The sequence below is a fragment of the Phyllobates terribilis genome, unplaced genomic scaffold (assembly GCF_046119375.1).
Source record: "Phyllobates terribilis strain yellow unplaced genomic scaffold, ASM4611937v1 Scaffold_3__8_contigs__length_932513732, whole genome shotgun sequence".
In the NCBI taxonomy this organism is placed as follows: domain Eukaryota; kingdom Metazoa; phylum Chordata; class Amphibia; order Anura; family Dendrobatidae; genus Phyllobates; species Phyllobates terribilis.
In genome coordinates this window covers 906,806,401-906,821,035 of record NW_027362763.1, presented here as the reverse complement: position 1 = coordinate 906,821,035, position 14,635 = coordinate 906,806,401, and the positions used below count along the sequence as shown (strand labels likewise).

At 40.6% G+C, this 14,635-nt stretch overlaps 1 protein-coding gene across 5 annotated transcripts in view; it reads left to right on the top strand.

The window, feature by feature from the left end:
- LOC141257787 (uncharacterized) overlaps positions 1-13,961 on the top strand; it is a 1,010,546-nt gene extending 996,585 nt beyond the window's left edge. For all 5 annotated transcript variants that reach the window (XR_012318105.1, XR_012318103.1, XM_073672778.1 and 2 more), the window contains one exon: positions 13,077-13,961. Coding sequence is in view for 3 of the 5 variants with exons in the window: in XM_073672778.1 (XP_073528879.1) it covers position 13,077 (1 nt within the window). In the remaining 2 variants the exon portion in view is untranslated. The remainder of the gene's footprint in view (positions 1-13,076) is intronic.
- The last annotated feature ends 674 nt before the right edge of the window (positions 13,962-14,635 follow it).

The window sequence follows — 14,635 nt, the reverse complement described above, 5'->3', positions numbered from 1 at the left end:
TGTATAATATATGTATGGTCTATGGACTGTGTATAGTCTATGTACAGTGTATATTCTATGTATAGTCTATGTACAGTGTATATTATATGTACAGTGTATATTATATGTATAGTCTATGTACAGTGTATATTATATGTATAGTGTATATTATATGTATAGTCTATGTACAGTGTATATTACATGTACTGTGTATATTATATGTTTAGTGGCCATGTGTGAACATGCTCTTACATGTTGCATGCACACCAATTTACATTCCAGTTCAGACCTTTAGGTTTTTTTGTGTATATTATATGTATAGTCTATGTACAGTGTAACTTATATGTATAGTCTATGTACTGTGTATATTACATGTACTGTGTATATTATATGTATAGTCTATGTACCGTGTATATTATATGTATATTATATGTATTTTATGGGCATGGATATTATATGCATATCATATGTATATTATATTTATATTACTTGTATATTATATGTAGTCTTCATCACACTGTCATACTTTGTGTGATGTGTGCACTTCTAATATTCTAGGTATAATATATTATATTTCTATTATGTATGTTATATATACTACATACAGTTTATGTATATATTGTATAATATGCCTATATTTTGTATAGTCTTTATCACATTATATTATACATTATGTGATGGACTTATGTATATTATGTGAATTATATGTTTATTTATGTATAATATATGTGCATCCTGTATATTATATGTGTAGTCTATATGATCTGTATACTATATGTGTATTCTGTGTATTATATGTGCATTCTATGTATTATATGTGTAGTCTGTGTATTATATGTGTTTTCCGTGTATTCTATGTGTATTCCGTGTATTATATGTGTAGTCTGTGTATTATATGTGTATTCTGTGTATGTGTATTATGTACATTATGTATATTATATGTATATTATATTCATTTTCTGTGTTATGTATTTTATTTGTATATTATGTATAAGTGTATTCTGTTTAGTATTTGTGTATTATTTAAATGCTATGTGTATTGTGTGTATTATATGTGTATTTTATATGTGCATTATGTGTATTGTGTATTTTATATGTGTATTGTGTGTATTATATGTGTATTTTATATGTGCATTATGTGTATTGTGTATTTTATATGTGTATTGTGTGTATTATATGTGTATTTTATATGTGCATTATGTGTATTGTGTATTTTATATGTGTATTGTGTGTATTATATGTGTATTGTGTATACCATATCTGTGTGTATATATACATATATAGTGTGTAGTGTGAGTAGAGGGGTCTCCCACATGGGGAGCAGCACTGAGCCCTGGGGTCAGTCATGCTTTCTGGCGAACAGTAGAGAACTGGACATTGCATGGATTATATGGATGAGGAATATTAGGCAGAACCCTGAGCCCGGCACCACAGGACTAAGGCTCCTCCAGTAATAACCTGCCGCCTCATACACCCGCCATTATCGCCGGGTAAGTCCCGGCTGCGGAGTGTGAGGTAAATCCCGCTCCCGGGCGGCTCCAGAATAACTCCTTATACAGAAATGTTATCCACTAGCACACATGGGGACCAGTGCAGAGGACCAGTGCAGGGGACCAGTGCAGAGGACCAGTGCAGGGGACCAGTGCAGAGGACCAGTGCAGGGGACCGGTGCAGAGGACCAGTGCAGGGGACCGGTGCAGAGGACCAGTGCAGGGGACCGGTGCAGAGGACCAGTGCAGGGGACCAGTGCAGAGGACCAGTGCAGGGGACCGGTGCAGAGGACCAGTGCAGGGGACCAGTGCAGGGGACCAGGGGAGAGGACCAGTGCAGAGGACCAGTGCAGGGGACCAGGGCAGAGGACCAGTGCAGGGGACCAGGGGAGAGGACCAGTGCAGAGGACCAGTGCAGGGGACCAGTGCAGGGGACCAGTGCAGAGGACCAGTGCAGAGGACCAGTGCAGGGGACCAGGGGAGAGGACCAGTGCAGAGGACCAGTGCAGGGGACCAGTGCAGAGGACCAGTGCAGAGGACCAGTGCAGGGGACCAGGGCAGAGGACCAGTGCAGGGGACCAGGGGAGAGGACCAGTGCAGAGGACCAGTGCAGGGGACCAGTGCAGAGGACCAGTGCAGAGGACCAGTGCAGAGGACCAGTGCAGGGGACCAGGGGAGAGGACCAGTGCAGAGGACCAGTGCAGGGGACCAGTGCAGAGGACCAGTGCAGAGGACCAGTGCAGGGGACCAGTGCAGGGGACCAGGGGAGAGGACCAGTGCAGGGGACCAGTGCAGGGGACCAGTGCAGGGGACCAGGGGAGAGGACCAGTGCAGAGGACCAGTGCAGGGGACCAGTGCAGGGGACCAGGAGAGAGGACCAGTGCAGAGGACCAGTGCAGGGGACAAGTGCAAGGGACCAGTGGAGAGGACCAGTGCAGAGAACAGTGGAGACGACCAATGCAGGGGACCAGTGGAGACGACCAGTGCAGGGGACCAGTGGAGAGGACCAGTGCAGGGGACCAGTGGAGAGGACCAGTGCAGGGGACCAGTGGAGAGGACCAGTGCAGGGGACCAGTGGAGACGACCAGTGCAGGGGACCAGTGGAGACGACCAGTGTCCTAGTGTCTATCCATATATTCTGTCTGGTCTATCTACCATATGGGGGTATAACTGCTAGCTATATAGGCTTGTGTGTATATATTAGATGAGTACATGTTCCTGTGTGTGAGCGGATCCATGATATAGATAGATATGTATCTATATATATATTATGGAGATGATGCTGTAGCGGATACATTCTAGCTATGGATATATATGATGGCATTGCTGCTGTAGGTCTGGGCTTCTGCTCCTCTCAGGCTTCCTGTCCGCCCTCCATACTGTCTGGTCGTTGCTGTGTTGTATAGGCGCCATTGTTCGGTGTGAGTGATTCATCCTTGCAGCATGAGGTGCCGCTGTGACTGGCGCTTCCTCCGCAGCTCCTGTGCCGGGCGGCGAGGCCGGGCCGTCTGCTCTCACGGCCGCACATTCTCAGCTCGTCCCTACAACACATCTCTATTTCTTGGCATTTCTGAAGATCGTGCACTTTAGTGATCGCTCGGTGCTCAGTGCACCCCGGCCTCAGCTGCGATATAGTAAGAGGAAGAACACTGGCCGGTGTATTAATTATTAATGAGATGATTAGTAGTAGTATTTGTATTATCTGCATTGTGTTAGAAACATCAGCAAAAATAATTGTACATTATTAATTATCACCTGCAGTGTGTTAGAAACATGAAAACAATTGTTGAACATGAATATATTTATTATTATCATATTCTTTCTAATACTGTTTTTGTAATGTTCTTAAACTTTAGGGAAAAATAAATCCCTGAATTTTAGGCATTTTTCTTTGCATTTTGTGTCTGTGAATTCACCTTTAAGAGTTCGTTCACACATGACAGACAAAGATTAGCTGCAGAAGTTTCTCCATACATCTGAATGAGATTTGTAAAGTCCATGAACATCCTCCAGAATCCTGCAAAAACATCCCATTTCGATGAATAGAGCAAATTTTCAGCCTCAAAAATGTCTACACTGATATCTGCCACATGTGAACATGCTCTTATGAGGTTATTAAGTCTAAGAGTGTTAACAAGTCATAATTAATTTTATTTTAAATTATTGTCATTATTATATTATTGTCATCATTATTTTAATGTCAGTATTTTATTTATTATATGTCCATTATTTTGTGATTAATTTTGTCCCAAAATAAAAAAAAAAATATTTGCCTTAATTATTTTTACACCACATATTTCCCCTATAGTTTGGGACAAAGGAAAACAGCCATGATAATGTCACAGTTGTGTAATTAGACCCAGCAGTCATTTTTCAGTGTTCTTGATGATCTTGTGACACTGCACCAAAGTAACTATCTTTCCTATCTTTTATATTATTACAACAATACTAAAGTTCTGCTGCTTATATTCATACTTACTGTGCATGTAACTCCACAGATCTCATACAGCTGAACTTGCCAGACAGGTAATGCTTTGCTTGTCAGGATGAGATAACTTATAAGCAGATCATGGAGTTTTTTCTTCCTTTTTTTTCTCCTTTCTTTCTCTCCCCCTCCCCACCCTCTCTGGTCTCTGTATGTTTATTTCTTTGTCATTTATTTTCTTTCTCTCTTTTCTTTCTTTTGATACCTGTGATAAATCTAACCTCATAGTATGTCCCCCCTTTTTACACTTTTGAAGGAGGCTGTTTTACACTTGAAGTGTATATATGTGTTACAATCCATAACTAAATCGTATATATTTTTATTATTCTTCTTTAGTGGTTAACTCTGGAATGAAGCACCGTTTTGTATTCACTTTTCATGCGCTGAGTGTCGGCTTATTTTGTTACCCCCTTTTTTTTCTCAGATATGATTGTAATTTGATTTATCATGAGACAATGGATTTTTCATTTTTTATACGGTTCTTCCCTTTTTTGTATTGTTTTAGATAAATCTTGATAAAGGCTGAGGCTGAAACGTTGGCCATACATCTGTCTCATGAGCAATTTATTGTCTGAATAAACACCTTGATTTGCATCAATATCCATTGTGCCTATAGGTTTTCTTTACTACTACTGCACCAAAGGAGACGCCTGCACCGCTGCATCTTTTATTGTATACACAGTGCTCAGTTAGATACATTCAGAGATCAGCAGACAGTGTAAAATAATTGGCAGCTGGGCACCTGTGGCTGTGCTATCTTCCTTTCAGTCATTCTTGCAGTGCTGTGTTTGTATAGTGCTTCAAAATAAAAACCCTTTAAATCTTGCTGCAGACGAGCGTATGAAAAGTCATCCATGTTTCATTCAAAAAAGTCAGACATTTTTCATCCTTGTGTCTGTGTTTTACGTCCGTGTGCGATTTGTTTTCATACATCTACGTTAAAAATTATACTTGATAAAATACAATTTCCTCGGTTAATAACAGAAATGTTTCTGTAAAAATCAGATTCCATATATGTTCTGTGTGGGATCCGATTTTTTTACACACTCATTGATTTGAATGGGTGAGTCTCATCCGAGACTTGCACGCGATTTTACATGCTGCGATTTTTTTTTCCCACGGATAGGCGAACCAAGAGAAAAATCATTGGTCTGAACACTCTTATTGAATAACATTAGTCAGTGTGCTGTCCGTGAGCTTTCCTACCAAAAAATCAAACAGCACATGTCCGATTTATATGCTTGTCTGAGCCCTAAGACTAAGTTCCCACAATTAGTATGTGGTGCGTTTTTTTCTGCTGTGTATTTCTGTACACAAAAAATTCAGTGTGACGCTATATAGCTGCAGCATTGAGTTTTTTATGCTGTGTATTTTTGCGGCATCAAAAAAGCAATGCCAAGCTAAGTTTTCTGTGCAGATTTCCCCCAATAGATGCAGAAAATCTGCAGGGAAAAAGCGAAAATGTGGTTTAAGGCTATGTGCCCACGTTGCATTTATGAAGCAGAAAATTTCTGCTTCATTTCTGCAAGTCCTCTCCCGGAAAAACGCATGTGGAATTCCGCACGCGTTTATCGCGCATTTTTCGCGCGTTTATCACGCGTTTTCCACATGCGGAATTGCCTTGCGTTTTTTATGCATTGGACAAAGGCAATTCTGCTTGCGGAAACGCAAAATTAATTGACATGCTGCGGATTTTTGAACGCAGCATAAACGCTGCGGAAAAATCCGCAGCATGTGCATAGAACTTGCGGAATCCCCTTGGGGACCATGGGGTGCGGGTTACCAAGCGTTTTACAAGCGTTTCCGCTGCGGAAATTCCGCATCAAAAACGCTTGAAAAACGCTACGTGGGCACACAGCCTTAGTGCGTTTCTGCGGTGGAAACACACTGAAAACGAATGTAATCTGCACATGACTGTGTCAATAACATTTTATCAAAGGCAAATACCAGGAAGTATCAAAAACAAAGCAGCTTTATTTAAATCATGACGCACCAAAAAGAGAAAACCACCTCGTCAAAAATGCATATAAAAAAGCACAAAACGCAATGAAAAAACTGCAAGTAACGTGATATACATAATAGGTGCAGAAATGCTGCAGAATATCTGCAATATCAAAAACTCACCTAAAGCTCAAGGTATTAGGTAGCCTAATACAGAATCTCAACGTGTATGGGATTTATAGGAATCTCATGCCCACTGTGCCTTTTTTCATTCTGCAGAAACTGACCTGTGGTGCGATTTTGAAATCTGCAACATGTCAATTTTTCTTGCTGTAAATATGCATTTTATTTGCAGTTTTTGGCTATAGACTTGAATGATATGAGGAAAACCTACAGATAAAAAAACATGCAGCAGAAGTGCATTAAAAAGGCATGTAATGTGCACATGACTATCAATACAGCCTTATCAAAACGAAGTACCAGAAAGTTTCCAAAAGCAATTATTATTTGAATCATGACATAACAAAATAAGATGAAAATGGCAGCTGAAAAAATAACAGTAATAACGCATGTAAAAAACGCACTTAAAATGCAATGAAAGAAAAGGCAAATATCTTAATTATGCTAAATGGTGCAGAAATGCTGCAGAAAATCTGCAGCATCAAAATTTCACCAAACACTCATCGTGGTAACTTAACCCAAATAGTTTTTTTTTTCCCTTAAGCTTTCTTTACTAAATCATTGATCCCATGTTAAAAATAAAGATAGGAGTTGTGACTCACCAGCCACCAGCACAAGGTCTGGTGATTACATCTAAGCTATGTTCACACAGTACATTTTTGCTGCATTTTTTTGCAAATTAAAAGCTGCTTTTTTACAGTACCAGCAAAAGTTGTGAAATTTTAGAAATCTCATGTACATGATTGTTTATTTTTTTCCTGACTGAATTGGAAAACTGCAGCATGTCAGTTCTGTCAGTGTTTTTTCACCGTAGAAAGTAATGATAAAGTGCAAAAAAATGCTGCAAAAAATGCAACGATACTTTTTTTGTTCCTTTTTGGTGGCTACAACTAGCTTTATTAAACATGTACTGTACACAAATAATACATATAATCCGCACAAAAAAATGCAGCAAAAAATAGCAAAAATGCACCAAAAGTTAATTACAAATTACTAATAACAATAGAGATAACAAACTATAGCGTAGTTATCTAGTACAGTATATGTGTACCACTGGAAGTTGTTGTTTGACTCATAGTATTTTGAGGCTGCTTTTTGCACTGTATTGAAAATGCAATAAAACAATTAGCAAAAATCTTTATAAAAATATCCCATCAAATCTTGTCAAATACAAACTGTGCACAGGTTTAATACTCAGATCTACCAAGGCACATAGTCTTTATACGCTGAATTAAAGGGATAGGTATATGTAAGAATTTGATGGCGTGTGTCTCAGCATTTTGTCAGCATAGCAGGGCTGCCAGCCACTAAGGGCTCCTTTAAATCAGTTTTTTGGCACATGTGCTGTCCATTATTTTTGCGGACATAGCACAGATACATTACAATGAATATACCTTTTCACGTGTTCTTTTTTGACAGCCAATTGTCCACAAAAAACAAAAGCAGAGACATGTCCTACTGTGATCCGTGTTGTGAATCAAACTCGCCAATGCAAGTCATTGGTCCCAGGGAAAACAAAAAACAGTTCGCAAACAAATGTCATCTGTAATTTGCTATTTAATGGGTTGGAGAAGCGAAGAGATTTTTTTTTTCTCTATATGAGAAAAATGTATGCAACAAGGATTGTAAAAACTGACAAACTAAAAATGGGTCAAGTAAACTGAAAAAAAAAAAAAAAAACACAGTTTTTCACATATAAAAAAAAATGACATTTGAAACCAGCCTAATGCTGCAGGAAACAGCAACATGGTTCCATTCACATTTTTGGGGGGATCTTTAATTTTTTTAACCTAACTTTGAATGCTTCTTTGGATTTTTTTTACTGTTTACCAGAAATTACCTGCTTTATTATTGTAATGACTTAGATATCACATTACCAATTATTTGTCTATGCTATTTATTTTCTCTGATTTATAAATTAAATTATTGTTATATATGCTGGCCACTTTAAGTGTTTCTTTTTCACTTTTTAAACATGATATTTTGTTTTCATTGTTATAATGGTCAATGTTGACACATGTTATTCACATAATAATATCACTTTTTTATACATTTAAAAAATATTAGTGTATTTTTATTGCAATCATCTTTTCTTCTTGTATTCATATTTTTTTTTTATTGCTCAATATATTAAAATCAAATCTTCAGATATTGATGTCTGTCACTAAAGTAAAATGATTGTTCAGTGGCAGAGAATTATATTTTATTTATTATAAAATCTAATATTTTATTAATTTACTTTATTGTTAAAATCTACTGTGACTGACATCCCAGCTTTAGCTTCACCCTCTTGGTCCCTTTTCTTGCGCTTCGGTGTTTGTTCTGACACAGGCTGTGTCAGTTATGTGATGGAGGGGGCTGACTGGTGGCTCTCTATGGTAGCTATTCTGCCCCCTATTCTGAGCTAGAGAGCAAGCCCTCCTCATGTCAGCAACACTGCCTGTGTACAAATGAGAAGTAAAGGAAGTGGGGCTAGGAGAGTGGCACTAAAATCGGGACATTGTTACTGGAAACCCCTTTAATACAAACACTAATAAATTAATATTGTGGTTTTGACACTGACAACTAGAACAATAACAACAGCTTTTGTCTCTGCTGTTCTGTGTAGGCAGGAACAGCAGCCGGTGGGCGAAGATCGCTCTTTGGTACTGTTGGAGACTTTCCTAGGGGATAGTTGGTAACAATATGCAGACAGATAAGGCTGCGCATGCATATCTCTTGCCACTCTGTAGTTTGTAGAGACTGTAGTCTCTATGACATTTCTCTATAACTTCCATCAATTACAGCTGCCATTAACTCCTTAATGCTGTGTAGCATATATATATCTGCCATCAGCACTTGTAATTTAGTGCTGTATGAAGGATATGTATGTCATGGTGCACGCGTGGGCACTACTTCTGTAACTGTGATCATCTGCGGGAGCTCAGCTGCTGTACATTGTAGTGCAGTGTATTATCTATGCAATTTAAGTATCACATTTTATATATCCTTGTGGGACTAAACAACATTGTGAAAAAAATATATAAAAATGTTTTTGTGTGTTTAAAAAATGTAAAAAAAAATTAATCAGATAACCCCCAAAAAGTATGTATATTTGGTATAGACACATCTGTAATAACCCGGACTATAAAGCTCAATATTTATCTTGAGTGATGAATGTTTTAATTATAAAAAAAAACATGCTGGAATTGCTGCTTTCGTTCTATAGAGCTGCAGCATTTCAGAGAAAACATACTTATAATAGCCAACCAGGAACTGTGCATCACGGATGACTAGCCCAAGGTCGGTCTATGGTAGTTTCTCCCTGCACCACTCACCTAGACTTAAAGGTCTCTCTCTACACATTGATAGAGACCTGTCAGTCATGCAGAGCAGGGTGGGGACAAGCCTCCAGCGACCTTCTAGTTATCTGAGAGGCATATACCTAGACTGGCTTCATAGTATGTCTTTGAAATGCGGCATTGTTTTCGAGTAAAACATAAATGGCTGCTATAGTTCAGCTGGACTATCATTCATGCCATTCATGGTTAAAACAGTTGATAGGTTCTCTTTAATAAGTTATATGTACCTCAAAATGATGCCACTGACAAATATATTTATGGGAAAAAAAAGTCCTAGTTACTTACCGGTAATAGGATTTTTTGGAACCCATGACAGCACCATGAGAGAGGGGAGTTGCCCACCAAGGACAGGAAACCTACAGGTTAAAAAGGGCAGCATCTCTCCCTCGCATTAGTTGGATTACAGAGCATGAGAGGACCTCCAATGGTTATTACAATAAAAACAAGCCAAAACAACCATCACCACAAAACAACCTAAGGTGTGGAACACAATGCTAACAATAGGAGTGCTCACCCATACGTGATGGGAGGAAATATAAGGGTGCTGTCATGGGTTCCAAAAAATCATGTTACTGGTAAGTAACTAACACTTTATTGACCATGCATGACAGCACCATGAGAAAAATACAAAGAAAAATAATAATCTAGGGAGGGGCCACCTCCTAGAGCACCCTTCTCCCAAAGGTGAGATTGGCAGATTTACCCATATCCAATCTATTGTGCCTATAGAAGGTAGAAGGAGAGGACCAGGTTGCTGCCTTACAAATTTCGTCTATTGAGACATCCGATTTCTCCGCCCAGGAGGTTGCCGCGGCCCAAATGGAATGAGCCTTCAAACTTTCCGGAATTGTCTTGCCACTTGCTGATTAAGCTAGAGAAATGACCTCCCTAATCCACTTAGCAATCATGGGTTTTGGGTCTCCATGCCCTTTTTTTAGAATCCTGGAAGGACACAAATAACTCTATCTTTCTGTAGCAGACAAGTATCTGATTACACATCTTCTAACATCCAAAGTATGCAACCTTTCCTCCTTCTGGTTCTTTGCATTAGAACAAAAGGAGGGAAGGACGACTTCCTGAATCCTATGGATCCGGAAAGCTACTTTGGGAATTTTGGTAAACGCAGAAGTTATGGAAAGAGCCTGAATATCACTGACTCTTTGGGCTGATGGCAATGCTATCAGCAGGGCTGTCTTGAGTGAAGGAACTTTGCCAATTCTATGGGTTCAAATGTAACGTCTGGTGAGGCTGTCAGGACCAAATTTAAATCACATGATACCAAGTTTACATTAAAAATGGGCCTAGATCTTAATGATGCTTTTATAAATTGTGATACCCAATAATTACCAGCCAAGTCACAGCTATACAGAGCCCCGACAGTCGCCACCTGCACTTTTAGGGTGCTGGTGGACAATTCTAACTCAAGGCCCTTCTGCAAAAATTTCAGAATCTTCCCCACTGGTGCCCCTTCTTCGACCCTAGAACCTGAAAAGGATAAAAACTTTCTCCAAGTTCCAGCATATATTCTGGTCGTGAATGGCTTCCTACTCTGAAGCAACGTGGAGATGAGATTATGGGAAAAACCTCTCTGCCTTTAAAGCGGCCTTTCAAATTGCACACCGTTTAATGGAGGCTGGCTGCTTGTGGATAGTATACTAGGCCTTGAGAAAGGAGATTTGGGATTTCCAGAAGAACCCATGTATTGGACACTGACATCATTCTTAGACATGAGAACCATGGCCTCTTGGGCCAGAAAGGGACAATCAACACGATTCTCGCCCTGTCTTCCCTGATTTTTATTATGACCAGCAGGATCAGGGAAATTGGACTGAAGGCGTATGCCAGGCTGAAGTCCCAGGGGGTCAGGAAAGCATCTACCGCTAAGGGATTTTCTCTGGGGTCTAGAGAACAAGACTCCTTGACCTTTTGGTTCAGTTTGCTGGCAAACAGGTCTACGACCGGGAGACCCCACATTCGAGCTATCTGTTTGAAGATGTCCTGATTCATCACCCATTCTCCTTGTTTTAGAGGATTACGGCTTAAGAAGTCCGCCTTGGTATTTTCTTTCTCTTTTATATGCAGGGCCGACAGGGAATGGAGATGACCCTCTGCTAGCTGAAATAAGCGATCTGTCACTTCCATCAATGTTTTGGATCAAGTCCCCCCTGGCGATTTATGTAAGCCACAGACACTTGATTGTCCGAGATGTTCCTGACATTCTGGCCCAGTAGGGATACAAGGAATTTGCTTACAGCCTGCTCTTCTGCCAGTAACTTCTTTGCATTAGAAGAAAGTGCTTTGTCAATCTTAGTCCAGACTCCCTTAGTTATTGCCACATCCAATCTAGGGGCTTTATCCCATAATGATGTAGAAGATTTGTCAAAAGGTTATTTCCTTTTGAGGGTTGGAGCAAGAGAGCCTCTCTTCTCCGTTTTTTTCCACTCTTTCTGCACTACAGCTTGGATCCTTTTGTTAAATGGAAAAGATTTCCACTTCCTTTGATCTAGGCCCTGGAACATTATATCCTGTATTGATTTTTCTGGCCTAGCATTCACAATGCCCATCGTGGATCTGACTGCTTTCACTAGTCTGTCCACTTCTAGTGAAAAACAATGGCGCTCTGGGCCACTATCCGAAGCATCCGACACAGAGGAGCGATCCCTAACACTATATCCTTTTTCCTGAGCATTAACACCAGCTCCTTTAAATACACTGGACTCTGTGCTCTCTCGGTATCCGGCATTTCCGGGTCACGTGTCTCCAACAAACAACCCGCAAACGACCAGCGCGCCCCCCGCCCACATTGGAACACGCGTGATTGGTCGCTCAGTCACTCCCTGCCTTGTCACCGGCGCGTTATTTAGATGCGCCCCCGTCCACCTCACCAGCAGCATCATTTGTTCGTGCCCCTGGCCGCATCACTTGGCCCCTTCCCCAACCGTACTCCTTACTTCTGGGACCGCGCTCTTCCGGTTTGGCAACTCCATTGAGAGAGGCGCCTATGAGCCATGCCAGAGCAGCCCATCACCACTCGGGGATGCCTCTCACCTGCGCCCGCACAGAAAGCCCCCTTGGACCCACCGTGGCACTTCCAGGGTCCCTTCACCGCCTGAGGCAGAGAAGGGAACCCTGTCTGAACTGGCCGGCCAGGCCTGGGGAGGAAATTCTTCATCTTATTCCACGGAAACCCGTAAGCCTGCATGAGGCTCCCCTGTCAAGGACAGGAAACCAACTGATGCGACAGAGAAGAGCTGCCCTTTTTAGCCTGTAGGTTTCCTGTCCTTGGTGGGCGGATCCCCTCTCTCATGGTGCTGTCATGGGTGATCAATAAATTTGGTCTTTAGAGTCGTCATTAAGGGGTTAAGCACACATACACACTGCTGCATCATTTATAGAGACAAAACATAAAGTAAGTGTTTACCTCATTATAGTCAACGTAGGGAGAAGAAAATTCTACTTCTACATACTTACATCCAACTATGGAAACTAAAATGCCATGAGACATTTCCGTTAGCCCCATTCTGCATCACAGAAAAGAGTTATATGGGATGCACTACATTGATTTGTTTTCAAGAATAAAGTGGTTATTAGCTTACTTATATTTTGCTTTTGCTATAATTATTGTGTCACTAATTTATTTCTTATTTAATTGTCTTTCAGATTCCAACTGACAAGATATAATTGGCAAAAAGACTCATCAGATATTCTGTAATTCTATGGACCATAGAACACAAAGTTTTAGAGATCTCTTTAGATGCTGACCATTATGCTCCAACGGCTACTCGTAAAAGACGCACATCCACCATCGAGGCAGTGCAGATGGTACAAATAATAGACACAAACTTACCTGTGGACTTTCTCCCACCGGCCTGCTAACAGCTGCTATTGTTTTAGAGGCCTTCTTCAATAAATTATTGCAAACCTGGTTCCCAACATTGTACCTTTTATTTCCCATAAATCGAGTGCAGAGGTCTCATTCTCCCTCCGCTTGAACACCCCCAATACATTGTATGGGCCTGATAGCCTGTATAACGAATCATGTCATAATGTGTAGTGTATAGATGTAGTGATGGAAGTTGGAATTATTTAGCAACATTTTATTTAACTGATTTTTATATGAATTTAGTAAAGATGTAGATGCAGACAATATGCTTTTGTGTTTTGCCCCTTTTTTAATGATGGAAATTGCAGGTTTTTCACACTATCCTCCTTTATTTCCAAATCAGTGGATCACTGCGCTTGAGAAGTAGTGTCCACCAAGATGGAGGTTAGTGGCCTATATGAAGTAGATGAACAGTACAAAATCTTTACACAGGTAACAGCATTTTTTACAAACATTCCCTTTATAAGCACTGATAACGTGTTATGGTGAATGAAGTGTTTTTCACTTTGTATATAATATTGATATGTGAATGTCTTCAGCTAACAAGAGCTTTTGTGCAATATTCTATTTTGACTTTACTACAGTCACTGTTTTATTAGGGTCACATTCACATGTTCAGTATTTGGTCAGTATTTGTAAGCCAAAACCAGGATTGGTGCAGTCAGAGGAAAAGTACAATAGAAACACGTCATCACTTCTGCATTTCTCACCCACTCCTGGTTTTGGCTTACAAATACTGAGGTAAAATACTGACCAAATACTGATAGTGTGAACATAGCCTAAACTAAAGAAAATGTGTTGTCAGTTTTTCAGGCAGCACCCCAGTTCTAAGTTTTCTGACTGCTTTTGAGTGTGAGTGCGATATAAATTGGGATTCCGGATTTATCCCCAATAAAGCCAGAATTTTCTGAATAAAATTTGTCTAGAGCTGTACTGTACTTTACACTAGCTGTGGGGAGAGAGACAGCAGATGGCGTCCACCAGCACCCAGCTCATTAGGTGGATCTGCACACTGCTATACATTTTAAACACCTGATGGCCTCATACTAAGTAAGATAATGACTGTTAAAAAGAATCTGTCACCAGGCTTTTGCCACCTAATCTGAGAGCAGCATAGTGTAGGGGCGGAGACTCTGATTGCAGCCATAGGTGGTTTATAATGAGGGCAATTCGGGCTACCGCCCGGGGCCTCGATCCTCCAGGGGGCCTGAGGTTCCGGGGTGTCTATGGCCAGATTGCCCTCATTATATGTGCGGCGCCGCGGCACATACCGACAGACAGTGGCGGGGGGGGCCCCCGTACCGCTCCCCCAGCAGCGGCGCACGGCCGCTGCTTT